General features: G+C 58.1%; 1 protein-coding gene and 1 long non-coding RNA gene across 3 annotated transcripts in view; one reads left to right on the top strand and one right to left on the bottom strand.

Annotated features, from left to right (window-relative positions):
* Positions 1 to 25,146, top strand: part of PFKP (phosphofructokinase, platelet) — a 59,485-nt gene extending 34,339 nt beyond the window's left edge. For both annotated transcript variants that reach the window (XM_084980613.1, XM_021065066.2), the window contains 14 exons: positions 90 to 182; positions 669 to 794; positions 1,728 to 1,792; positions 2,254 to 2,323; positions 2,621 to 2,767; positions 3,916 to 3,986; positions 5,403 to 5,490; positions 5,961 to 6,113; positions 13,529 to 13,693; positions 14,428 to 14,489; positions 14,900 to 15,011; positions 16,211 to 16,310; positions 24,615 to 24,717; positions 24,794 to 25,146. In XM_084980613.1, the coding sequence (XP_084836739.1) occupies positions 90 to 182; positions 669 to 794; positions 1,728 to 1,792; positions 2,254 to 2,323; positions 2,621 to 2,767; positions 3,916 to 3,986; positions 5,403 to 5,490; positions 5,961 to 6,113; positions 13,529 to 13,693; positions 14,428 to 14,489; positions 14,900 to 15,011; positions 16,211 to 16,310; positions 24,615 to 24,717; positions 24,794 to 24,941 (1,503 nt within the window). In that variant the 3' untranslated portion in view covers positions 24,942 to 25,146. The remainder of the gene's footprint in view (positions 1 to 89; positions 183 to 668; positions 795 to 1,727; positions 1,793 to 2,253; positions 2,324 to 2,620; positions 2,768 to 3,915; positions 3,987 to 5,402; positions 5,491 to 5,960; positions 6,114 to 13,528; positions 13,694 to 14,427; positions 14,490 to 14,899; positions 15,012 to 16,210; positions 16,311 to 24,614; positions 24,718 to 24,793) is intronic.
* Positions 18,266 to 24,727, bottom strand: LOC146399620 (uncharacterized). Its single transcript, XR_014818180.1, has 2 exons — positions 24,593 to 24,727; positions 18,266 to 18,410 (listed from the first exon to the last, which is right to left on the bottom strand). It is a non-coding gene; the product is annotated as an uncharacterized LOC146399620 (long non-coding RNA).
* Positions 25,147 to 25,768: the final 622 nt, after the last annotated feature.

Here is a 25,768-nt window from a genome sequence, read left to right as displayed (position 1 = left end):
CTGCAGGAAGAGTGGGACGCTCTGCGCCCAGTTCCCAGCCGCCGGCCCTGAGGACGAGCTGATGTTCTGGGCTGTTTGTTTCCCCGCAGCTCGTGGTCACGCAGCTGGGTTACGACACGCGGGTAACCATCCTTGGACACGTGCAGAGGGGCGGGACGCCTTCAGCCTTTGACAGGATCTTGGTGAGTGGGGGAGCAAACGTCAGCATCTTCACAAGCAGAGGCGCGCTTCTGGGATCGCCAGGGGGCCCGTCTGCCACCGAGACTGGGTGACCCTGAGCAGGGCCATCGGTAAAACGCATCTCTGCCCACAGTGTGAGATGCTGCAGCTTGTGGTCTCGCTGGGAGGCTTGCTGCCCAGAGAGTTCCTGGGCCCTGGCTACCCAGACCCTGGGAGACCCTGGGGAGTGCTGGGGGACAGCAGAGACCCGGAGCCCAATTCTGTCTCCTGCTCTCCCCACCCCGACCTGCCCACCCGCACCCTGCCGGTCCCTAGCCGAGTCCCTCTCGTCGGTGGAGGGCTCCATGCAGGGGGTGCAAAGGGGGCGGGGGATGGAGGAGCCGAGAACCAGCCAGTCCCCCTGAACCAAGCAGGGTCTCCACCCAGGGCACTGCGCTGGTCTCCCAGTGGGCAGAGGGCCCCTCTGACCATCTCAGTGTCATTTCCAGGCCAGCCGCATGGGTGTGGAGGCCGTGGTCGCCCTCCTCCAGGCCACCCCGGAGACCCCAGCCTGCGTGGTGTCGCTGAGCGGGAACCAGGCGGTACGGCTGCCGCTGATGGAGTGCGTGCAGATGGTGAGGCCGGGGGCCCCTCCCGGGGTGGGGGCAGCTCCCCTCCATTCTGGGACACCGGGCACAGCCGCCCTAACAGTGACCGGCCTGTCAGAAAGGAGGTCCGAGGGCCGCCCTGAGCGCCCGTGTATGGGCCCGAGAGGCCGGAGCCGGCTCTGCAGGGACCTGGGGCCTCCCAGGGGAAGAGGGCCACCGTCCAGCCACTCCTGCCCTCCCGCCCCCAAGCCTCTCACATCTGTGATGTGACAGCCGGACAGGCACCACCTCCTCAGGCCCGGGCGATAGGCACCCGAGGCTCGCTCTTGAATGCCAGTCCATCCTGGTGCCTCCGGCAGGCGGGCCACAGAGCACAGCTGGCCACTCACTGACCCGGCTGCTGTCTGGTGCTTTCCTAGGGGTCAGGCGTGTGTTTATCTCCGCAGATGACATCAGGAGTAGGGGCGGGTTTCTCACTCTGCCCATGAGCACGCTGAGGTCCAGAAAGACGGATGGCTTGTCTGGGGTCCTGGGGCTGAAAGGGGTGGCTCCTTGTGCTGGTCCCCAGGGGCTCTGACCCCGGAGTGCCCCTCCTCTAGTCCCCGGGAGGGGGCCCCTTCTGCTGTTCTGTTGTCACCAGAGTCAAATGGGGACTCTCGAGAGCCTGGCCTGGGAGATCCACTTACTTTCGGCCTTTCTCTCCCGGGACGGACCCCCTGTGATTTCAGGACCCGCTCACCCCGGCCAGCAGTGCCACTGGTCTTTCTGTACCGAGCTGCCAGGGCGGACAGCCTGGGCCCCCTCCTGGCTGGGCGGTGCGGGCCGACCCCTCCTGCCGGCCGCAAGGTCTCTGTGCAGGGATGAGACGGAAAGACGGGGCCGGTGCCATGTCCCCAGCCCAGATCCCAGGGCTCACGGGGCCTTGACCTGTTCCTTCTTCCTTTCATCGTCTCCGTAAAGACCCAGGATGTCCAAAAGGCGATGGACGAGGGGAGATTTAAGGAGGCCGTGAAGCTCCGAGGAAGGTGACTGTTCTCAGAAAACCGTTTCACTGGGAGTCTCTGTCCCTCAGGCCTAGAATGTGCTTCCAGGTTGCGCTTGCAGCTCAACGGGAGAGAATTAAGACAGGTCCCATGCAAAGCCCTGTCTCTGCAGGTCGATGGTCCTGATGACTGGAGGGGAATGCGTTCATTTATTTCCTGGTGGGGGGGGTCACTCAGAAGCTGATGGGATTGGGACAGAAAGTGCTAGCATTTGGGGGAAGAGACCGGTTGCTCCCTAATCGCCCCGCCCCCAGCCCCTTGGACAGCGTCCCTCTAGTCCCTGCAGACACACAAAGCCTTGCCAGGCGAGGCGGGCATGGGTCCCGGGGATCCCAGAGAGAAGCCCCTGCACAGAGGGGGCTCATGTGGCCCCTCTCCCCACGTGAGCCCCTCCAGCTCCGTCCACAATCTGCCCTTTGGTCCGACATGCCCTTTTCTCCCAGGAGCTTCGAGAGCAACCTGAACACCTACAAGCGGCTGGCCATGAAGCTGCCTGACTCCCAGATCCCAAAGGTAGGGGATGCTGCCGGTGAGGCACCCCGCCCCTTCTCCCCAGCTCCGGCGACACCTGGGTCCTGCCCCGGCCTGAGTGTCCTTCTGCCCGGGTCTCGGCTCCCAGGGGCCACCCCGTCCCCGCTGACCCTCTCCGGCTCCTTCCCACCTGGACATCCGCCCTCGAGTCCCAGCCCCTGGGCCCGCGCTCCCCCGTGCGCTCCGGCTGCGTGGGCCGCGGTGCTAGCCGGATGCGCCGTGACGCTGACCGGCCCCTTCACCTGCACGCACCCACACGGCTCCCTCCCCGACTCGCAGACCAACTGCAACGTGGGCGTCGTGAACGTGGGCGCGCCCGCAGCCGGCATGAACGCGGCAGTGCGCGCTGCCGTGCGCGTGGGCATCTCCGACGGACACAAGATGTTCGCCGTGTACGACGGCTTCGAGGGCTTCGCCAAAGGCAACGTGAGTCCCGGGGCCCTGGCCAGGGAGGCCCCTGAAGGGAACATGGATTCTGGCTTCCTCGAAGGCGGGCGGGAAGGCCTCTCAGGCGTCCAGGACTGGGCGTTAGGTGGGAAGCGCATCGGGCGCGCCCCGTGGGCGGTGAGGTGCGACCGGTGTGGTGGGTGATGCCCGAGGCAGGTAGGCAGAGCATCTGCTTCAGCAAAAGCCTGATGAAAAGAGGAAGTGCTTGAGCGCCTACTGAGTACACTTGCTGCTCCTCCAAGACCTCTAACTCTCCCGGTAAAGCTGAGATCCCCCCCCCCCCAACATACCACCCCCAGTTTCCTTGAGTGATAGCTGGGGCCAGGAGACAGATTACCTTGGCAAAGGCCAGGATATGGGGGCCTTAGACCCCCTGAGGCTGCAGATGCTCCCTCTCAGCCAAGCGTGCCCCCCCTGCCCCCATCCAGGTTTCAGTTACCTGCATCCAGCCACCGTCCACAAATACTGAATGGAAAATTCCAGAATAGATAGTTCATACGTTTTAAACTGCACATCCTTCAGAGCAGCGTCGTGAAATCTCCCCACCCTCAGCTGACTTGAATCGCCCTTTTGTCCAGCATGTCCCCCCGTTGGTCACTTGGTAGGCACTTGGTGATCAGACTGACTGTCACATATGGCCATGCTTGTGTTCAGGTGACTCTTATTTAATAATGTCCCCAAGGTGCAAGCGGGGTGATGCTGACAATTCGGATCTTTTCTTACTGTGCCTAATGTATCCACTAAACCCAGTCCCAGCTATGCATATGCAGGAACAGACACACACCCTGCAGATAAGATATATATTTTTTACTTCCTTTTGGTAGGATTTAGCCAACTAAAGCATCCACACCATAGGCATGACGGCAACGAGGTGAAGGGCCCTTCCTGTAGGCAGGAGGGCCCGGTCCTTGGGTGCACCTCACTCGGGAACCTTGGCATCCTTAGAACCTTAATCATTGAATCATCAGCCTCGGCTGTTTCAGCCTCGCAAGGAGAGCCGTTTCCTAACGTTTCTCAAATCCTTCAGACATGCAGCCTGTCAAAGGTGCAGACCTGAGCTGTCTTAAAGCTCTCCAATTCCCTTTGGCTGTTCTCTGAAGCTGTTTCTTTTCTCTGTTTGCACCCAGATAAAGGAAATCGGCTGGGCCGATGTTGGAGGCTGGACCGGCCAAGGAGGCTCCATTCTTGGGACAAAACGGTAATCTCCCCACATGGATTCTGAGCTGCTCTTTGCAGGCAGGAAGCCGCCTTCCCGGGGAGCAGCTGGTGCGCACACTGCTGCTTTCATGCCCCAGAAAGGAGCCTGGAAGGATGTTGGCACTGGGTGCCCCCGCCCTGCTCCAGGGGGCCCCAGGCCGTGTTGTAGGAGGTGACGAGATAGGCCCCTGAAAGGAGGCAGAGCAGAGAACCCGGGACCGGTTCCTCCCTCGACCCTTGCTTCCACTGATTGGAAGAACCGAATAGTTGCAGCAGCCCCACATCTGACGGAGGGTGACACGGACAAGGGATGACAGGACTGATGGTGGCTCTATGCCCTGGGGACCACAGGCCCCAAGCCTCTGGGTCCCCACTGGGGCTCGGGGGGCCACTCCACACAAAACCACAGTTTCCAAACTGTTTCCTTCTTGGGCTCAGTGGGGGCAGGACGTGTCTCCAGGTGCTCAGCTATTTCCTGTGACCCCGGGGGTGCAGCTGTTAAAAGGTCACCTTTTAATGCAAGAGGAAAGCAGCTGGCTGGTACTCAGGTCTAAGGGTTGGATTCCGTAAGGGTGTCAGCTTCTGTCCATGGGAACCACCCCTCCCCTGCTCTGCTGTGAAGCCGGCGCCGTGTCGCCCTGGGTTCCGTGGGGCTGGGCCGTCCCCCAAAGTGCTCGCTGTCCTGTCCCCCTCCCCTGCTCTGCTGTGAAGCCAGCGCCGTGTCGCCCTGGGTTCCGTGGGGCTGGGCCGTCCCGCAAAGTGCTCGCTGTCCTGTCCCCCCCACGCCTTTGGGGGATTAGTTTCTGACGGTCCAGCTCCACTTAGAAGCTGGGGTTCTATCAGTTGCCTCCGGGCGGGGCTGACTGCCATTTGTCCCTGCCCTTCGCTGGCCACGTCGGAGCAGGTGGTGAAACAGGAGAGGAGGAGCAGGTGTGCGTGGGGGGGACCGGGGTGGGGTTAGATGGGATGCCAGGTCCGCAGGGGTGAGGAAAACACTGGACGTTTCCATCCGAGCAATGGCAGCTGTGAATATCCAGAAGCTCCTGTGCCTCGCGTTTCTGCTAATGAGGCAGCAGGACTCTGAGCTCAGGCTGCAGCACAGTTGAAAAGTTTCTTCCTGTTTCCTTTTGAAAACACCCTCTTTAAAAAAAATTTTTTTTTTTGGCCATGCCCTTGGCACATGGAAGTTCCCAGGCATGGATCAAACCCACGCCACAGCAGTGACAAAGATAGATCCTCGACCTGCTGAGCCACCAGGGAACTCTGAAAAAACCCTCTTTTGAGACCTGGCTCCTGGCCACTCCTGCCTTGCCCAGCTCCCCCACCCCCCAGCCCTGCTGTCCCCCCAGGAAGCCACACGTGGCTCGGAGAGTGGGGCGGGGGGTCCTGCCTGACCTCGCCTCCCGCACCGTTTCAGCACGCTTCCTGGGAAGTACCTGGAGGACATTGCGGCGCAGATGCGTGCCCACCGCATCAACGCCCTCCTGATCATCGGTGGGTTCGAGGTATGTCGGCCCCAGCATCGTGCCATCCGCCCTCGTCATGGACCAGGGATAGGGAGCCGCAGGCCCAGCTGCTGCTGAGAAGCTGTGATGCAGAGAAGGGCAGGTGCGGCACACGGGGCAGAAAGCGCCTTGACGGGGCAGCGAGAACTCCCCGCCTAGGCTGGGCTTGTCATGCACAGGAGCCCCTCTCAAATGGGAAGCCTGTTGGCTGTTCGGCAGCGAGGAAGGCAGTTCTGGGGCCAGACGATTATTTCCTAAGGACAGGTTGGACCGTCAACCTTCATTTTTTATTTATATTCGGCCCCAACCAGCCCCAGTCCCCTTTCCATCTCCCTTAAAGGCAGCGTGAGAACCTCAGACAGGGACCCGGACCCGCCAGCGCCAGGCCCCTCTCCATCCCCCCCGGTGCAGGGTCCCTGCGTTTCCGGGGTTCCCGTGCCCCCTCCCCACGAGCGCACACTCACCCGCAGGCCTACCTGGGGCTGCTGGAGCTGTCGGCCGCCCGGGAGAAGCACGAGGAGTTCTGCGTCCCCATGGTCATGGTTCCGGCCACCGTGTCCAACAACGTCCCGGGCTCCGACTTCAGCATCGGGGCCGACACCGCCCTCAACACTATCACCGACGTGAGTGCTGCGGGCGGGCGGGCGGGCGCGGGGCCGGGCACCAACCCAGGGCGCCGCCAACCCAGGGCACCGCCAGCTTTTATCTACCACGCTGGAGGCTGAGCCAGGCTTCTGGAGGTTCCCTTTTTTTCCCCTTGGAATAGTGGGGAAAAAAAGAAAAAATGTCTGACAGTCTGTGATTTGGCTCCTGAAGATTTCCCCACTGTTTCCTTTGCTGCGGCCAGACCTGCACACCTGTTGTCCTTGGCGCAGAGCGCAGTGGATCACAGCGAATATTTATTTAATCACTTTTTGTGTGTGTGTGTGGCTGAGCCAAGTTTACCCCAAGCCCGTAACACCCTGTTGCGAGAAAGCCTGGACCCAGGAGCCCAGCTTTGATGTTTGAGGGTAGAGCCTGGGCGAATTATTTTATAGTTTTGCTCACTCACCTGAATCCACCTTGGAGTAGTTGTCATACCTTTGGCGGCAGCTGTAGCAACACCCCCGTCCTCTGCTTGCGGACCGAGGAGGTTCACCCACGTCTGACATGGTGTTGACGCTGTTTGAGTGGGCCTTTTTTTTCCCCAAAGGGCAGTAACGACATAGAAACACTTTAATTCCTATTTTGGGGAATCACCTGGACATTGGATGAACAGTATCTGATGCAGAATACGCGTCTCTCCCTTTAAAAAAATCAGTCCCTCAAATTTTTCAGTAAATTTTCAAGTTTTATGTTGCTTTTGAGGCACAGATCTCGTGAATATTTTCCTAAGATTTTTTCCTTAAACCCACACGGCATCAGTCTGCCTCCAGCGCTGGTAATCAAAGCAACACCCTCGCAGCTCTCACAGTAGAATGGAGGGGGGCCCGTGCTTAGTGCTCGTTTCTCGCTTTCCTGAGCCTCTTCACCTTCTGGTGGTCTCTGGACTCAAAAGCCCTCCCGGTGTCCCCCGTGCCCCGCTGGACGTCCTCACTGTCCCCGCCCTCCTGTCCTGTCCACTGTGGCTTGCCCCTCCTGGTGACACCGTGCTTTCGCTGCTGGCACACCAGTCAGCTCCAGATGGCTCTTTGGCTCTGGCTGGAAAGGGCACGTCTGTCTCTGAACGAATGGCACCGCTGTCCTACCACTCCTCCCACGTAGCTGGAGTTGGGTCTGTTCACACACGCTTGCCGTGGTCGTTGGTGTCCTGTCACCCGGCTAGACCCCCTGGGGGGCGGGGGCTCTGGGCGGTCTGTGGGTCCTGCCCACGGTCCATGCTTGTCCCCTGCACTGTTCCACACGTGCCCCCAGGCGGGAGGGTGGCGTGTCCCACGGCTCCTCGGCCGCAGAGAGCCTCCATCCAAATGACAAACATATATCGCGTGTGTGTGGTTGGAAATGGAAACCAGAACAAGTCTGGGGAGGCTCCAGCTGATCCCTCCTGCTTCCCAAAGAGGGACTCGGATTTGTCATCAAGCCTGTAATTGAGGTTTCTAGCTGCTTGAGTTTCACGGAGCCTTGGGCGCAGTCGTGAAGCGGTGGATTCCGTGGGTGGGTGGACGTGCTCTGAGGGCCGAAGCTGGGGGCGTGTCCTGGTGGTGACAGGGGTCGGGGGCTGGCCAGGGTGACCCTCCCCTGACCCTCAGTGGACCTGAAGCCAAGGGGACGGAAGGCTGGCTGGCGTGTTGAAATCCTGCTTTCTCTGGGCGGGGGCGGGGGGCAGTGTGAGCCCTGGTGGAGTGAGTCCCTTGGACACCTGGACCAGCCTGGAGCCTGGCGGGGGTCACACGCAGAGACGGGGCAGCTCGCAGGCTGCGCTGAGTGGGGACCACTCGGGAGGCCTCGGGGATGCGCCTGAGCGGCCAGCATTGGCTCACCCGTGGGTCCGTCGCACGCTCCCAGACAGGCTCCCCCGTGGCCCCAGGCTGGTGTCCAGGCCCTGATGGGGGAGGAGCCGCCTCCTGGCCCCAGAAGCACTAAGGACAGGCCTGGACGTCTCCTATCCCAGCGGTTCCTTCTGTTCAGAAAGCAGGTGGTCCTGGCCCAGACTTTGCCCCCCCCCGGGGGGGGGGGCATCTGCAGGCTTGAGGGGCATCTGGGTCATCGGGACTGGGGCCGTTCCCCTGGCGCGTGGTGAGGGGGGGCCCTGGATGCAGCTGACCCCCGCGATGTCAGGGTGGCCCCACAGCAGGGCGCCCTTGGCCAGAACGTCCCCCGGGACGAGGGCGAGACCCCGAGGTGGCTCTGTGTCACAGCCGTCACGTCCTCTGGCTATTTGACCACTGTCCTCCTGTCCCCCCTCCTGTGCGCTCCGCCTGCGGACCCGTTGCCCAGAACATCCCGGTGGGCTTAACGCGTCGCGAGGTCCTGGTGTCCAGGCTGTAAGTTAATCAGGCTGAGCTGGGGGCTGCGAATCACCCCTCACTCCCCCCGGATTGTTCTGGAACCACAGCTGAGTGAGCTTTGTACTGCTGGGGTGCGGGGCCAGGGACGTGAGGCAGGGGCGCAGCCCTGCAGGGGGCCTGTGTTACACCGACCAGAGGCTGGCAGCCAGGCGTGTTTCCTGGAGGCGCTCTCTGGTCGGCGTCTTCTCTCGGGGTGGACAGCTCTGCATCCCAGGGCCTTGCGGCATGTCCTGGGCGGGGTTCCTGGCTTGTCTTGGCGATCGAGGGAAAGGAAGGGGTGACGGGGACCCGGGGTGGAGCGTACATGCAGGTGCAGCACCCCTGCGCACCCCGCACAGGCACCCCGCCATCCAGAGTGTCCCCGGGGGTGGGGGTGCACACAGCCCCGGAGCCTGTCCACCTGGTGCTGATGCCCCACCCCCATCACCCTGGCGGGGTCTGGGCGGCCCCCCAGCGGTCCTGAGCTGCACTAGGGAGGAAGGAGGGTCCCTGCAGGCCCCAGGGGCTGGCAGGGGAGGGGGCGCAAAGCAGATAAGTGACCTCTCTTCCTCCAGCCACTCCCTTAACCCATCCTGGGTCCACCACCCATGCGTCCTCTGCTGCAGCCCCCAGCCGGGTCTGTTCTGGACTCGGGATGGGGTGGGGGGCAGCCGAGGGCACCTTCCTTCCTCTGGGGGGCCCAGCTCCCTTCTGTGAACTTTCCTGCAGCAGGTGCCCCCAGGAGGTTGGGACAAAGGCCCACCAGCCAAACCTCCTGCTCTAGAGCCACGTTGGTTTCAGAGTTCTGGCTTCAGGGAGGTGGCTGGGGGCCCACGTCCACTAACGAGCCCTTTTGATGAATGCTCGGCACTGCACTCTGACGTCAGAGCCGGACAGCATTACCCAGGCCCCCGAGCTGCTGAGTGAGGGTCCCAGGGCTGCATGGGGAGGGGGTCCTTGCAGGGCACAGGGGGGTCCCCAGGCTCCAACACTGCATCTGGTCCCAGCCACTGGCCAGGCCCCAAACTCACCTCCAGACGGCTGTGCTCACCTCTTCCCAGATGCCGGGGGGGTGGGCTGTTCCTCCCCTACTAACCCAGCACCTCCCCAGCCCTGCTCTGCTGCCTACTACCCCCAGCTTGTGCACCAGGCAGGGAGCCCTCCCTGGGGCTGCACTCCTGCCCACTGCTGGGTCTCCCCTGCACCCCAATTTCCCCACTGCTGGGTCTCCCCTGCACCCCAATTTCCCCACTGCTGGGTCTCCCTGCACCCCGATTTCCCCGCTGCTGGGTCTCCCTGCACCCCGATTTCCCCGCTGCTGGCTCTCCCCTGAATCCCGATTTCCCCGCTGCTGGCTCTCCCCTGAACCCCGATTTCCCCGCTGCTGGCTCTCCCTGCACCCCGATTTCCCCGCTGCTGGCTCTCCCCTGAACCCCGATTTCCCCGCTGCTGGCTCTCCCCTGCACCCCAATTTCCCCACTGCTGGGTCTCCCTGCACCCCAATTTCCCCACTGCTGGGTCTCCCTGCACCCCAATTTCCCCACTGCTGGGTCTCCCCTGCACCCCAATTTCCCCACTGCTGGGTCTCCCCTGCACCCCAATTTCCCCACTGCTGGGTCTCCCTGCACCCCGATTTCCCCGCTGCTGGGTCTCCCTGCACCCCGATTTCCCCACTGCTGGCTCTCCCCTGCACCCCGATTTCCCCGCTGCTGGCTCTCCCCTGAACCCCGATTTCCCCGCTGCTGGCTCTCCCTGCACCCCGATTTCCCCGCTGCTGGCTCTCCCCTGAACCCCGATTTCCCCGCTGCTGGCTCTCCCCTGCACCCCAATTTCCCCACTGCTGGCTCTCCCCTGCACCCCAATTTCCCCACTGCTGGCTCTCCCTGCACCCCAATTTCCCCACTGCTGGGTCTCCCCTGAACCCCGATTTCCCCGCTGATGGGTCTCCCTGCACCCCGATTTCCCCGCTGCTGGCTCTCCCCTGAACCCTGATTTCCCTCCTGCTGGGTCTCCCTTTGTACTCTGAGTCCCTTGCACCCCTTTCCTCCCAATGCTGGGTCGCCCCTGCTGCATCCTTCACCCCCACTGCTGGGTCTCCTCCTAAACCCTGAGCTCCCCTGCACTCCACCCCTCCCACCGCTGCTTCCCCTGCACCCCGAGCCCCCCTCACTGCTGGGTCTCCCCCTGCACCCGAGCACCTCCCCACCCCAGCTCCTTCCTCCCTGGGGACCCGCATGGCTGCAGGGTCCCTGCCGACCCCGCCCCCACCCCGCTTCAGGCTTCTCAGAGCTCCGTCCCTGGGGCCACCCAGAGTTTTGTGTCCCCATTTGCGTGGTGCCCGCCACCATCAGCAACACCGTCCAGACGCAGAGCTGAGCGTGGGCTCTGACACGAGCCTGAACGTGATTGTGGAGGTAAGACTTGTGTTTGCTCTGTCGGTCGGCTTCTCGCCCCGACAAGACGACCCTTCATGTGGAGCCACCCAGAGGGTCCGTCTGTCCCTCGAGCAGAAACGGAGGGACCCATCCCACCTCCAGCGTGAATGAGCCCAGCTTGCTATCAGCTCCAGTTCTCGTCTCACCCACCACCACCCAGCCTGCATGTCAGGGGGAGCCCACCTGGACAGGGTGAAGTTGGGGGGCCCAGGGCCCTGGGGCCACCCGGTCTGATGAGGCTGTGTTGGGGCCCTGGTGCCCAGCCCGCGGCCTGTCTGTGGGCAGCATGTGGAGGTGGAGCGAGTGGGGGCGGGAGACGGGTCAGGTGCCTGGGGCGGGAGGAAACCCTGGCCGCCCCCACGCCCCGGCCCACGGGCGGCTTCCTTCTCCTGCGGCTCTGAGCGCCTTTTCACCTTAAAGCCTCTTACTGAGCAGTTCCCGACAGTAAGTGAGAAATCCCTGCTCCCGGCGGGTGGGGTTCTCGGAGGATCCCCTGTCCCCCCACGAGAGGGCGCCAGCGTCCGGCGGGAGGGCCGGTCGCAGGGGCGCTGCCGGCGGGGCTGGTCCAGCCGCAGGGGATCAGCCGGCCTGGGTCCCATCCTCTGGCTCGAGTCAGAGGACCCCGCCCCATGTGCCGCCCCCTCCCCCCCAACCCCAAGCGCCAGCAGCCGGGTCCTGAGGCCTCTTACTTGTCAGCCCGCTGAGTAATTGGATGAGGCCGGGCGGAAGGACCTGCTATTTTTAGAGCAGATGCGTTTGGGCCTCAGACACAAGCTGGTCAGGGAGAGAGCCTTTGGAAAGGGCCTTGACACCCAAGCACCACCCAGGAGCCCTCGCACCCGGGCCGCTTGCCGTCATCCCCGCGGTGGAGCAGGTCTTCCTGCCCGTGGTCTGGGTCCGGGCAGCTCTGGGCCGGTGCCGAGACGCAGGCGCCTGGCCTCACGGGAGCGGCTTTGCTGGCAGGTGATGACAGGCTCATCTCTGCCTTCGTGGCGGTGACTCTCCACCTTGGGTGTCAGGCTGGGTCAGGAGAGGAACGTGTGTGACTGGACAGCTGGGTCAGGAAAGGAAGGAACCTGCGCGCCCTGTGACCTGCAGCTGGGGTGGGCTGCACTACCCCCCCCAGTTCCTCTGGGACAGAGGCCATGTGGGGATGGGGGTTAAGTGTTTGAATGCCGTGTACAGGGCCCTGTGAAGACCCCCAGTTCTGTCCCCTGGCCCTGGGGGTCTCCCCTCTGCACCTGATGCCCCCCGCACTGCTAAGCCCCCTAGGCGTCCAGGACTTCCCAGCCTAAGCCCCAGGAGGATGGCAGGAGTCGCGTTGGCGTGACTTCTTCCTGCCTCCGCTCCCAGGGCTCAGAGCTGCTCGGCAGCTGAATTTTGATTAAGTCGGTCTGATTACTCGGGTGGGGGGTCCGTCAAAGGGAGCGGAGAGTCAGGAGTGGCCAAGCTGAGCTTGTTTGCTCATCAGGATGCTCTTTGAGGGGGAGCGCAGGGCTCTGGGTTAAAGTCCCAGAGTTGGGGTGTCACACGGTCGGCACACGAGCCCACCTTCCCCAGAGACACGAGCCTGGGCCTCGAGCCCACCCCCTCCCCACCCAGGATTCCACACCGGACTCAGAGCTGTGGGCAGCCCCACCACCGCCCTCGACGGGCCGACTGTGGGGAAGGGCGACTCCCGCTTTTCTTTCCTTCCTCGTCACCTACTGAGCGCTGCCGCCGCCAGGCGTGGCCCGTAGGAGCCCAGCCCGCAGGTCCCGTCCTCAGGGAACTTTCCATCTAGTGAGAAGCCCCTCCCCCATCACGGTCACTCGGACGGTGGCAGAAACACATGCTGTGTTGATTCCTGTGGAGCGAGGCCGCTGGGTGTCACCAGAGCTCCTGGCGGGGGACTGTGTGGTCCTTGAGACCAGGTGGTTCCCAAGGAAGTGACCCAGACTGGGCTGGCACCACCAGTGACCGCCAACAACACACGTGCCCTCTCGGTTCTGGAGGCCTGAGCCCGAGGCCAGCCTCATGGGGCGAACCGAGGTGCCGACTGGGCCCCGGGTCCCACTCCCACGGCTTCAGCAGCTGCCCGGCCCCCGGCCACATCCTCGTCTGCAGGACCCACAGCACAGCGTCCTGCTCCAGTGTCCCCTGGCCTCCACCCCACCCCTTTGTACAAGGACACTTGTGATGGCATGTTAGACAGCTGGGTGACCCAGGATAATCCCCCATCTCAGAGTCCTGGATGTCACCCCCCCAAGGGGACAGTCGCAGGCTCCAGGGACTAGGACCTGGGCGACCTCCATTCAGCCCCAGGAGTGGGCGGGGGAGGGGAGGCTCCTGTGGGCCCAGCACCCGTGGTGGAAGGACCAGGCCTTGCGGGTCCCCAGGGCGGGGACAGCGGCTGCGTGGGTCTGTGTGCCCCTGTGGGCGCTTACTGGGTAAGCGCCGTCCGTGTCAGCAGGACGCCTGGGGCCGTCGGTTGTGGGTACAGTGAGCACCACCAGGCCCAAGCGACCTGGGGCTTTTCGGAAGAAAACCAGGGGCCGTCCCACTGACCGGCTGACGAGCTGGGCAGCGCCCCGCCCGAGGTCAGGGCCGGGCGGCGTGGCCGCGTCCCGCGCCCCCTGACGGCGCCCCTCTGTGCAGACGTGCGACCGCATCAAGCAGTCGGCGAGCGGGACCAAGCGCCGCGTGTTCATCATCGAGACCATGGGCGGCTTCTGCGGCTACCTGGCCAACATGGGGGCGCTGGCGGCCGGCGCCGACGCCGCCTACATCTTCGAGGAGCCCTTCGACATCCGGGACCTGCAGGTGCGCCGCCGACTCCCGGGGGTCCCCAGGCCGCTGCTGTGAGGGGGTGGCGGGGGCACTGGTGACGCACCAGGACTCGGGCGCCCCCCACCCCGCGTCGTCGAGGCCAGCGACAGGTGTCAGAGCTCTCTCCTCAGTGACAGGGTGACAGCCGGACAGACTCAGTCCAGGGCACCTGCTGCTCCTAAACCCGAGGGTGTAGGCTTTCTGTCGGGGGGCGGGGGGCAGTCAGCGCCCTCTGCCGAGGCCCTGCACCCCTGGGGACACGGCCAGGTCTCTTCCGGCAGCGTGCTTCCTTAAAAACTATGTGACTCCCTGCCGTTTTGCACACCCCCTCTCTCAAGGCACACGTGTGCCCCGCTTGGGCCTGGGAGTTTCCATGTGCAGTGGTTATCCTCCTCTGAGATGGAACATCCCCCTGGAGACCAGGAGCAGTGGCGGGAGGGATGGGCCTTAGGGACGCGCAGCGCACACACCCCATGTGCGCAAGGGGAGCCTGCCTCCTGGGCAGCATCCCGGGGACGCTGTGTGTGGCACTGACCGTGACCAGCCCCCGGCAACATGGCTGTGGCCTCCGTGGGCTGCTGGGTTATTTTTCCGTGGCCTCTGCCACGGGCTGATGTGTCCCCTGTCTGCTGTCCCCTCCGCCACCTGGGGAGCTCTGGCCACCACATGCACACCTGGGGTCGGAGGGCACCCAGCGCAGCGGTTCCCTAACGGACACTCTCTCCTAGTCCAACGTGGAGCACCTGACGGAGAAGATGAAAACCACCATCCAGAGGGGGCTCGTGCTCAGGTGAGGGGGGGCTCATGCTCGGGTGAGGGGGGGCTCGTGCTCGGGTGGGGGGGGCTCGTGCTCGGGTGGGGGGGGCTCGTGCTCGGGTGAGGGGGGGCTCGTGCTCGGGTGGGGGGGGCTCGTGCTCGGGTGAGGGGGGGCTCGTGCTCGGGTGAGGGCAGGGCCTGGCTTCTCGGAAACAGCATCTCCTCAGGCCTCGCGAGCCACACCTCTCGGCACCGCCCCAGCCCCCGACGCCAGGGAGCAGGCTCTGTGCCTCGTGTTCAGACTCGCAGGCGTTGAAGTAATTCCGGGAGAGTTTTATAAATTCGCCTTTGCTTCGTCGTCGGTTGTCTTGAAGGCGCTGCGGGTGGTTCTTTAAGGAGGGCCGCGGGCAGGGCCGACGGGCGCGTGCGCTCCGTGTGTTTCAGGAACGAGAGCTGCAGCGAGAACTACACCACCGACTTCATCTACCAGCTCTACTCGGAGGAGGGCAGGGGGGTGTTCGACTGCAGGAAGAACGTGCTGGGCCACATGCAGCAGGTGGGCGCGGAGCGCGGGCAGCCGGGCCGCGGAGCTGTTCAGCGGCGGGTCTTGTTTTAGCCACTTTGGAAGAAAGGGTGCTCGAGAGTGAGCGCCAGGATGACTGAAATCAACATCTGAACTGTGTCTCGGTTACACCAGCATCACCCGCTTCGGGGATTCTTTCCATTGTTGGCGATGTTTGGGCAAAGGCTTTTCAAGGAAAATCGTCAACTTTCACGTAAATAGTGACGCGGTTAAGTGGACCCTGGCCCGGGATCTTCTGAATGTGGTGGGCGACGGGGGCGGGGGGCGGATATCAGACAAATGATATGTATTTGAGAGGTGCACAAAATCAGGGTGACTTGAAGGGTAGGATGTGAGCAGGCCACGTGCGTGGAGTCAGGGACAGTCTCCTTCCCGCAGGCCTGGCCTCGGCCCATCACCTCCTCTCAGTCCCGGGGTCTCAGGAATGTGTGGCCGGGGCCCATCGATTCACTCAGTCTCCTGAAATCACACATGTACATTTTTGTGAAGCCCACAGAGTTGATCATTTGTTTTTTTTTTTTTGTTTTTTTTTTGTCCTTGTCTTTTTAGGGCCGCACCCACAGCATATGGAAGTTCCCAGGCCAGGGGTCCAGTTGGAGCTGTAGCTGCCAACCTACACCAGAGCCACAGCAACGCCAGATCCGAGCTGTGGCTGCGAGCTACACCACAGCTCAGGGCAATGCCGGATCTTTAACCCACTGAGCGAGGCCAGGAATTGAACCTGCGTCCTTGCAGATGCTAATCAGATTCGTTTCCTTGATCAGATTCTTAAAGGAGCTGTGACACTCCCCTCCCACCTCCCCGGAAACAAGGTTAAGGAATCCTGATGAAGATTCTGAAATAACGAAGATGCTACTTGAGCAGCCGCTTGATTAAAAGCCTCATCTGGGGGGCGGGGAGCACTGCTGTGTCTGATGGGCGGAGCTTCGGCCGCAGGCGTTACAGGCTGTGTTTTGGTTTGCCTGGGTCCAACTGTACACAGGGAGACAGAAACAGGCAAAACCAAAACCAAAACCAAACAAAACCGAAAGCCATACTTACGCACTGGAGTCTCTCAGAAATACCGTGTAACTTTTGTTCAATAGTGACTTTAATTTCTATTCCATTTTAAAAGCTAGAGCCAGGAAGGTTTTGCAGGTAACTAACAGTCATGTCACTCTCGCCACCAACAGGGCGGGGCGCCTTCTCCGTTTGATAGAAACTTCGGAACCAAAATTTCGGCCAGAGCCATGCAGTGGATCAGCTCGAAGCTGAAGGAGTCTCTGGGGAAAGGTACGGAGCGGGGGTGGGCGGCCTCGCGCCGGGAGAGCCTGTGCTGGGGTGGGCGGGGGCTGCCGACCTCCTAGATGCTGCTCGGGTTGGAAGCAGGAACAAACGCGACTCCTTCCTTTAAGGGAAGCGCCCGCGTGGGAGGCTCCATTAGCACGACCCCGGCGCGCTCTTCCCTTGGTTAATGCTTTGCTTCAAGGATGCTCTGAACTGGCTCACAACACTTGGCGTCTCCACGGATCCCCTCGCGACCTGTCTGTGGAGAAAATGACAAGGGGGGTGGCGCCGAGACCATCTCCTCCGGGCCTCGCTGCCCCGCAGCCACACGGGTTTGGTGACGTCACAGCCTAGCTTTGCTTTAGGGTTTTGCTCTGTAGGGTTAAACCTTCCAAAGCTTGGGAGTTCCCGTCGTGGCTCAGCAGCTTAAGAACCCGACTAGAATCCAGGAGGATGCAGGTTTGATCCCCGGCCTCACTCAGAAGGTTAAGGATCCCGCGTTGCGTGGCTGTGGCGTAGACCGGCAGCTGCAGCTCCGATTAGATCCCTAACCCGGGAACCTTCATATGCCGCAGGTGCGGCCCTAAAGAGACCTAGAAATCGGAAAACCTTCCAACCTTCCTGCATTTTGGTTCCTGTGAATGGAGGCACGGTGCGTGTTTCCCTGGGACCTGCTTCGGGTTTGGCCTTGGCGCAGGTTTCTGGGAGGCGCGTCGCCGGGACCCCCCCAACCCTCGGCCTGCCCGGCTCCCACTCTCAGGCGCACGCCGTCGGGGGGAGTCCAGGCTGATGCACAGGCCCAGTGGGGCCGGTTCTCCAATCCAGTCTCCAGCCCACGCTCCCCCGTGGGCCCCAAGATCTCCCACCCTGGGCACCACCCGGCCCGTGCCCTTTGACCTCTGCTGTGATGGCCCATGAGCCAGGCTGGCTGTGGCTTTAAGAGCTTTAGGCTCTAAGTGAAGAAGGAAATGCAGGGCCCTTGGTGCATATGGAATATTCCTGTTTCTTCTGCCACCTCTTCCGGTTTATTTTATGATTTTTTGTTTATATCATTTCTTAGGTTTAAAAATGTTTTGGTTATCTTATAAGATTTTAAAATTTATTTATTTAGCTTGTCCTTTGGTCTTTTTAGGGCCGCACCCGCGGCATGTGGAGGTTCCCAGGCTAGGGGTCAAGTCAGAGCTGGAACTGTCAGCCTACACCACAGCCACAGCAACGTGGGATCCGAGCCACATCTTCGACCTACACCACAGCTCACAGCAATGCAGGATCCTTAACCCACTGAGCGAGGTCAGGGATCAAACCCACATCCTCAAGGATGCTAGTCGGGTTCATTAACTGCTGAGCCACGATGGGAACTCCAGGATTTTTAAATTTAAAAAAAAAAAAACAAAACTTTTTTTTTCTGATGGTCACACCCACGGCAGAGGGAAGTTCCCAGGCCACGGACTGAATCTGCGCCACAGCTGAAACCTAGGCTTTGGAAACACTGGCTCCTTTAACCCACTGCCCCGGGCCGGGGATTGAATCCTCAGGTCTGCAGCAAGCTGAGTTGCTGCAGTCAGGTTCTTAACCCACCGTACCACAGTGGGAACTCCAATACTTTATGTTCTAGGAAATTTGTATTTTATATCGTCAGTCACGTGACACAGACATCTCACACTTGGGACAAAGCTTGTCATTTTCTGCAAGGAGTCTTTCAACCTGGAACTCTTAACTGTACTAGCAGACTCACGACCTTGTCCTTGAGTTTGCGCTTTTGCCTTACCCAGATAGTTGCCTTTTAGCTTTAGTTCTTTAATCCACTTGAAGTCATGAGAAGTTCAAGGTCTAACTTTCTTCCATGCGGATAACTATTTGGGTGCCATTCGTGGAAAAACCCCTTTTTTCCTACTCTGCAGTATAATCTCCCTCGTGGATCAGTGTCCCAACCTAGGGACTGTTTCTGGATTGTTGGTTCATTTCTTGGCGTTCAGTTATGGATGCTTGCCAATATTCCGGTTCTGTGAACAGTTACTGGTAGGCATGTCCCTCCTGGGCTTCTTCCAGGTCTGGCTTTTCTTGGCCCTTCGTGTCAAGATCCATCAGCTATGCTGTTTAATTGGGCTGGAGGGAAAGGAAGATGACACTTAGCAAATCATTCAGAGGAAGAACTGGCCACTAAACAACACTGCGTTTCAACTCATGAACATTTTCTCCTTCCACATAGTCAGACCTTTTTATCTTATTAAAATATTATTTTACATAGTCTTTTCATAAGTTTATTTCTGACAGTGATCTTAAAATATATTATTGTAAATGGTATTAAAATTTTTCACTTTTTTTTTGGCGGCTTAGTTGATTTACAGTATTCTGTCAATTTCGACTGTACAGGAGAGCGACCCAGTCATACATACACGTACATTCTTTGTCTTATATCATCTTCCATCATGTTCTATCATAGCTGACTGGACATAATTCCACGTGCTGTACGGCAGGCAGGGCCTCGTTGCCTACCCATTCTCAATGGAATTGTTTGCACCTCCACCCCAAACTCCCCGTCCATCCCACTCCCTCCCTCGCCCTCTCCCTTGGCAACTGCGAGTCCGGAGTCCGTTGTCCTCATCTGTGAGTCTGTCTGTGCTGTAGATGGGTTCATCTGTGCCACTGTTTTACAAAGTGATGTATGGTATTTGTCTTTCTCTTTCTGGCTTCACTTGGTGTGAGAATCTCTAGTTCCATCCATGTTGATGCAAATGGCATTATTTTGTTCTTTTTATGGCTGAGTAGTATTCCACTGTGTATCTGTACCACATCTTCCTAATCCATTCATCTGTCAATGGACACTTGCCTGTGAAGCCATCTGGTTCTGGCCTTTTGTTGGTAGGGAGTGTTTGGGGGGTTTTGTTTGTTTGGTTGGTATTTTTAGGACTGCGCCTGTGACATACGGAGGTTCCCAGGCTAAGGTTCCCAGCTGCCAGCCTACACCACAGCTCCAGCAACGCAGGGTCTGAGCCATGTCTGTGACCTACGCCACAGCTCATGGCAATGCCGCATCCTTAACCTACTGAGCAAGGCCAGGGATCGAACCCTCATCCTTATGGATAACTAGATGGGTTCGTTACCACTGAGCCAGTACAGGAACTCCTGTAGGGAGTGTTTTGTTTTGTTTTTTTTAAATTTTTAAAATATAAGTGATTTACATTGTTCTGTCAATTTCTGCTCTACAGGGAATGTTTTTATTACATATTCAATTTCATTTCTAGTGCTTGGTCTGTTCAAATTCTTTCTTTTTGATTCCGTTTTGGTGGGCTGTGTGTCTCTAGAAAGTTGTCCATTTCTTCTACATTGTCAGGGTTTTAGGCATATAATTTTGCATAGAATTCTCTTGTGTGTGTGTATTTTGGCAGTGTCCACTGCTTCCTCCTTGTTAATTTATTTTGTTTCTTCGGGTTCTCTCTCCTTGGTAAGTGTGACCAGAGGCTGGTCAGTTTCGTTTACCCTTTCAACAAACCAGCTCTTGGTTTTATTGATTTTTTTCTATTGATCTTTTAATTTCCATTTTATTGATTTCCTCTCAGATCTATTTCCTTCCGTCTGCTGACTTTAGGTTTTGTTTGTTCTTTTTCTACTTCTTTTAGGCAGCAGGTTAGGTTACTGATTTGAGATTTTTCTTTTATAAGGAAGGTCTGTATCACTGTCAACTCCCTGCGAAGAGCCGAAGAGCCGCTTTCGCAGCTCCCTATCGATGTTGAATGTCGTGTTTTCATTGCCGTCTGTCTCAAGGTGTTTTTTAATTTCCTTTTTGAGTTCCTTACTGACCTGTTTTTTGTTTTGTTTTGTTTTTTAGTAGCATGTTGTTTCATCTCCATGTGGTCAGTTTTTCACATTTTTCCTGTGGTTGATTTCTAGTTTCATGCCATTTTGATCAGAGAAAATGCTTGAAATAATTTCTACACCCTTAAATTGGCTGAGGCTGTTCCACGCCCCGGTATGTGGTCCGTCCTAGAGAACGTTCGTGTGAACTTGAAGAGAATACATAGTCTGGGGTTTTTGGATGTCATGCCCTGAAAAATCAATGAACTCTAGCTGCTCTATTGGCATAATTTAGGATCTTGTGTTGCCGTACGGACTTTCTGTCCAGAGGCTCTGTCCATCGATGTGAGAGGGTGTTGGTTCGTCTCCTGCTATGATCGTATTCCCGCCAATTTCTCCTGTTCTGTCTGTTAGTATTTGCTGTGTGTATTTGGGAGCTGCTGTATTAGGGGCATATGTATTGACGAATATAACGTCCTCTTCTGAACTGATCCTTTCATCATTAAAGAGGGTCCTTCTTTGTCATTCTTTATGGGCTGTGTTTTACAGTCTATTTTGGCTGATGTGAGTATTGCAGCTGCTGCTTTCCTGCCATTTCCATTCGCATGAAATAGCGTTTCCATTCCCCCTTCTATTTTTATGTGTCCTAAGGTGTGTTCTAAGGTGAGTCTCCTGCAGACAGCAGATGGCAGGCTCTTGTTTTTTCGTCCAGTCTTCCATTCCATGTCTTTTGATGGAGCCTTCGGTTCATTGACATTTAAGGTGGTTCGTGATAAATATTAATTGCCCTTTTAAACGGTATTTTCCAGTTGATTCTGTTTCTTCTTTGTTCCTTTCTTTTGTTGGTTGGATGATTTTCTCACGCCTGTGTCCCCTTCTTTTTTTGTTTTGGTGAATATTGTTTGGTTTGGGTTTGTCGTTGCCCCGTTTTCTCAAGTGTTTTAACCCCTTCCTTTATCTGCTTGCTTAGCCCGATGGTCACACAGGCTCAAACATACTCTTAGAAAGTGTCCATGTTCTCACTCTCCCTGCCCACGTTTTATGATTTGATGGCCTTTGGTGCCTCTTCGCCTTCATCTTCTTGCTGTTCCTTATGTTTATTCTTGCCTTTACATGCAGGGTTTTGTTTTCCTTCCTTTCAGTTCTGTGTACCAGCTTATGTAAGTGATTGCTTTCCAGCTGTGATTTCCTCCATCCTCTGTCTTCTTACTTCTTTCCTGTTGAGAGGAGACCTTTCAGTATTTCTTTTAGAATGGGTTCAGTATTTTAGTTTTTGATTATTGGCGAAATAAAGACTTTCTTTCTGTTTTAAATGATACTCTTGCTGGGTAGAGTATTCTAAGGTGCAATTTTTCCCTTTCAGAACTTTAAATCTATCTTGTCACTCTCTTCTGGCCTGTAGTGTTTCTGTAGTGAAATCAGCCGATAGCCTTATGGGGGTTCCCGTATAATTAAGTCTTTGTTTTCCTATTGCTGCCTTTAGAATCCTCTCTTTAGCTTTAACTTTTTCTGTCTTTATTACAATATGTTTTTGTGTGGGTATGTTTGGGTTCCACTTGTTTGTGCTTCCTGTATCTTGGTATCTGCTTCCTTTAGATTTTGGAAAGTTTTCAGCCATAATTTCTTCAAATATATTTTCTTTTCTTTCTCCTTTTTTTTGCTTTTTAGGGCCACATGTGCGGCGTATGGAAATTACGAGTCTGGGGTTCAAATCAGAGCTGCAGCTACTGGCCTACGCCACAGGAACGTGGGACCCAAGTCACAGCTGTGAACTACACCTCAGCGTATGACAACACCTGGCCTAAGCCACTGAGCAAGGCCAGGGATCAAACCTGCATTCTCACAGATATCAGTCAGGTTCACTTCCACCGAGGCACAATGGGAACTCCTTTCCAAATGCATTTTCAATACCCTTTTCCTTGTCCTTCTGGAATCCCTGTTATGCATGGATTGGCCCACTTTATATTATCCCATCGATCTCTTATATTGCTTTCCTGTTTTCTCTTTTGGTTTTCGACCTGCCGCCCTGACTGGGCGAGTTCCATTATTCTATCTTCCAAGTCATTTGTTCATTCCTCTGCATTATTCATTCTGCTCTTTAGTGCCTTTAACTCAGCTCGAGTCTCTGCAAATGAATTTTCTAACTTCCCTTGGCTCGTCCCTGCAGTTTCCAGTTCTTTCTAAAGGAATCTGCATTACTGCTCACATCTGCTCTTAACTCCTTCAGGGTTTTCACTGTCTCGTTTTTGAACTTGGGGTCTGTTAGACCGCAGAGGTCTGATTCATTGTTTGCTCCTTGAGGGGAATTCTCCTGGTCTTTTAACCAGGAATGGTTCCTAAGCATCTTCATTTTGCTTACACTGTTCTTCTGTGAGTTTAGGGAAAAAGTTATGGACTGCGGTTTGGGAGGGCTGTTTATATGGAGGGGCGCCCCAGGTGGCTTGTGAAGGCTGACTGGTTTTTTGATGTGGGGGCTGCTTTTGGTTTGACGTGTGCCATCTCTCCTCAGCGGATGCAGGCTCTTGGCCTTCGATGGGGTCCAGTGTACAGCCTACTGCCAGGAAGACGGGGGCACTGGGCAGGGCCTGGAGCTGGTGCCTGGTTGCTGGGCCCTTGACACGGTGTTGGCAAGGACCCTTGGGGAGGTGGAGGCAGTGCCCAGAGCCTTTGGCAGTGGCAACAGCAGGACGTGTGTGTCTCCCAGGGACTGAGGGCAACGGGTGGCCTTCGGTTGCCGTGACCTCCTGGCGGCGACCCCCGAGGTGGCTGGGGCTGCAGGTAATGTCTGTTCAGGTGACAGTGAGTGGTGGTGGGGGGCACGGCCACCCCAGGAGTCCAAGATGGCTGTGGTGGCTTGCACCCACCCCCTCAGCCCTGTGAGAGGCACCCTGCCACCCTGGGAGCTGGCGCGTGCAGAGAAGGCCATTCCTGTGTGGTCCAGCTGCCTCCTCAGCTGCTCTGCTCCCCAGCGCCCCCGGGCTGTCTCCACACAGCCCACCCTGGAAACGAGCTCTGAAGCCTGAATCTCAGCACCCAGCCCCCACACGAGGGTCTCAGGCTGTGGTGTCCGGGGTGGTGGCAGCAACGGTCAGGGCGGCTCTGAGGTTCCCCTTCCATCCCGGCTGCTCTCCTATCAGTTACGTGGCCTCCCAGGCCGTGGGCTCCTTCCCTCTTTCACGGCTCCCGCTCAGGACTGCCCATCCCGTCCGATTCCTTTATTTTCCTTTTTTCCACCACATCATATGGAGTGTTGCTTGGCCGTTGGAGGTCTGAGGTCTTCTGTGCGCGTTCAGTAGACGTTTGTGTCACCCACTGTCGTACACGTGGGGGGTTTTATGTGTTGGTGGTGGAAGCTGAGTGCCCTGTCCTGCTCCTCCTCCGTCCGGACCCTGGTTCCAGCGTTAACAGTTCTGGCTGCTGATGGACGGATACACCTCACTCGTGCTCGCTGACTTCGCCGTCGGTGACGCTACACGCTGCTTGTAGATCCGGTTTTGCTTCCACTCGTGAAGCCTGTCTGCAGCCTTTGGTCTTTTCCTTGATACTTTTGGGCAGGTGTCTGTGTTCAGTCCAGGGGGGTCCGACAGACGCGGGGACAGAAGTCCTGTCTGGTCCCCACCTTGGTGGGAATGTGTCACCTTCAGTGCTTCGTGACTGGGAATTCTTACTGATATGCGACTGAAGTCGGTCTGCCATTTACTGTTTGCCGCTGGTCTCTGAGAGACCCTGGATACTGAGATGTTCGCGAGCTATTTTTTCAGTCGTCAAGTTTTACACACTTCGGCATCGAATGAGACGGTCCCGCCCTAGTGCTGAGCCCACCTTGCCTTCCTGGCGTGCACTTGCCATGAGCATGCCAGCTCTGTGACTTGCCCACCCGTCCTCACGTGGGGGCAGGTGTGTTCGAGCTTTCTAAGAGGTCTGGGGATTCCCTGGGGCAGCGGGGTCATTCCTAAGATGGGATCTTGTTTAAGGATGTTGGATAAACTTCCCTGTGACACCTCATCAGAGCTCTGCTTTCTCTGCAGGGAGAGCTGCTGAATTTCTGAACTTCTGTTTTTAGACCTACTTGTGGGTTTTTATTTTGTTTTTTAGGGCCACACCGGCAGCATATTAAAGTTCCCAGGCTAGGGGTCGAATCAGAGCTACAGCTGCCAGACACAGCCGCAGCAATGTGAGACCCAAGCCACATCTGGGACCTACACCACAGCCACAGCAACGCTGGATCCTTAACCCCTGAGCAAGGCCAGGAATCGAACCTGCATCCTCATGGATACTAGTCAAGGTCATGTCTGCTGAGCCACGACGGGAACGCCCTGTTTCTTCAATCTTTCTTACTGTAATTTCTAGACATTTTCCTATTCCTCTAAATTTTCAGAAAATTCGGAAAATGGAAATACCCTCTTTTCAACACCGGCAGCACGTCTCACCCTCTTCACCCCGGACCTTGGCTACTTGTGCCCCTATCCTATTTCACCCCTTCATTTCCTCACCTGGAGCTTCCGTCTTTTTCAGGAAAAAGATTCGTGAGCGATGATTCCATCTGCGTGCTGGGAATCAGCAAACGAAACCTTGTCTTCCAACCCGTGGCGGAGCTGAAGAAGGAGACGGACTTCGAGTGAGTACAGGGGGCCCGGCTGCCTTGGGGGGGCGGGGGGGCCCCTGCCCCGGCTCACCCACGCCCTTCTCTGCAGGCACAGGATCCCCAAGGAGCAGTGGTGGCTCAAGCTGCGGCCCCTCATGAAGATCCTGGCCAAGTACAAGGCCAGCTTCGAGGTGTCGGAGGCTGGCCAGCTGGAGCCCGTGCAGCACCGCGGCCCCGAGGAGCCCGCCGCCATCTAGCCGCCCGCCTCCCGTTTTGTAAGGTTTAAGTTATTTATCAGCACTTGGTGCCAGTACTGTTGACGCTAATCCGTAACCCCAGGGCTCGGCCTGTGTCCTTCCCCGTCCGCCAGGTCCCAGCCCCCGCACGGGGCATTTGCTGCGTCTCGCTCTGTGTTGCCTGCTTCAGAAGCCACGCAGAATTAAACACTTGCTGAAACTCCAACCACAGTGCACAGTTTACTTTTAAGTGGGAGTTGAACATCTCGGGGGCTGGAGTTCCCGTTGTGGCTCAGCAGGTCAAGGACCAGACGTTGTCTCTGTGAGGACGCGGGTTCAATCCCTGGCCTGGGTCGGTGGGTTGAGGGTCCAGGGTTGCCGTGGCCATGGTGTAGGTCACAGATGCGGCCCAGGAACTTGCCTGAGCTGCTGGCCTCACAGAAACCAGAAGATGAGAGCAAACCTCGGGGTCGGGGGCAGCTGTTGAGGGTCTGTCAGCAGCGCTGGGGGCGCATCAGGCAAGCGTCTTGTAGGACCTGTGAGAGGCCACGGGCACGGACGAGAGCACACGGAGGAAAGCGGGGCCTCCTCTGGTGACACAAGGCGAGTGAGAACGGACCCTGCCGGGCAGGAGCGCAGGACTGCCCCCTGCTGTGCGTGACGCCACTTGGGGGGCACGTGTCAGGGAGACGGCTACCCAGAGTCTGCAGAGAAAAGCGGGGGCAGAAGCAGAGGCCACGAGTTCAGTTCTGCTCAAGACCCCTCTGTCTGAAACCGCCCCATGGGTGGCGGGTCACAGCCCCAGGCAGACGTCCCCCAGGCCCGGTGTGACCACGCCGCTGGGGAAG

This window comes from Sus scrofa, chromosome 10 (assembly GCF_054392235.1).
Source record: "Sus scrofa isolate SSC_HxYL_T2T_F1_AM1 chromosome 10, Sscrofa_HxYL_maternal_Yorkshire_Landrace_v2.0, whole genome shotgun sequence".
NCBI classification, from domain to species: domain Eukaryota; kingdom Metazoa; phylum Chordata; class Mammalia; order Artiodactyla; family Suidae; genus Sus; species Sus scrofa.
Note: the sequence above shows the minus strand (reverse complement) of the source record. Positions and strands in the feature narration are given on the sequence as shown.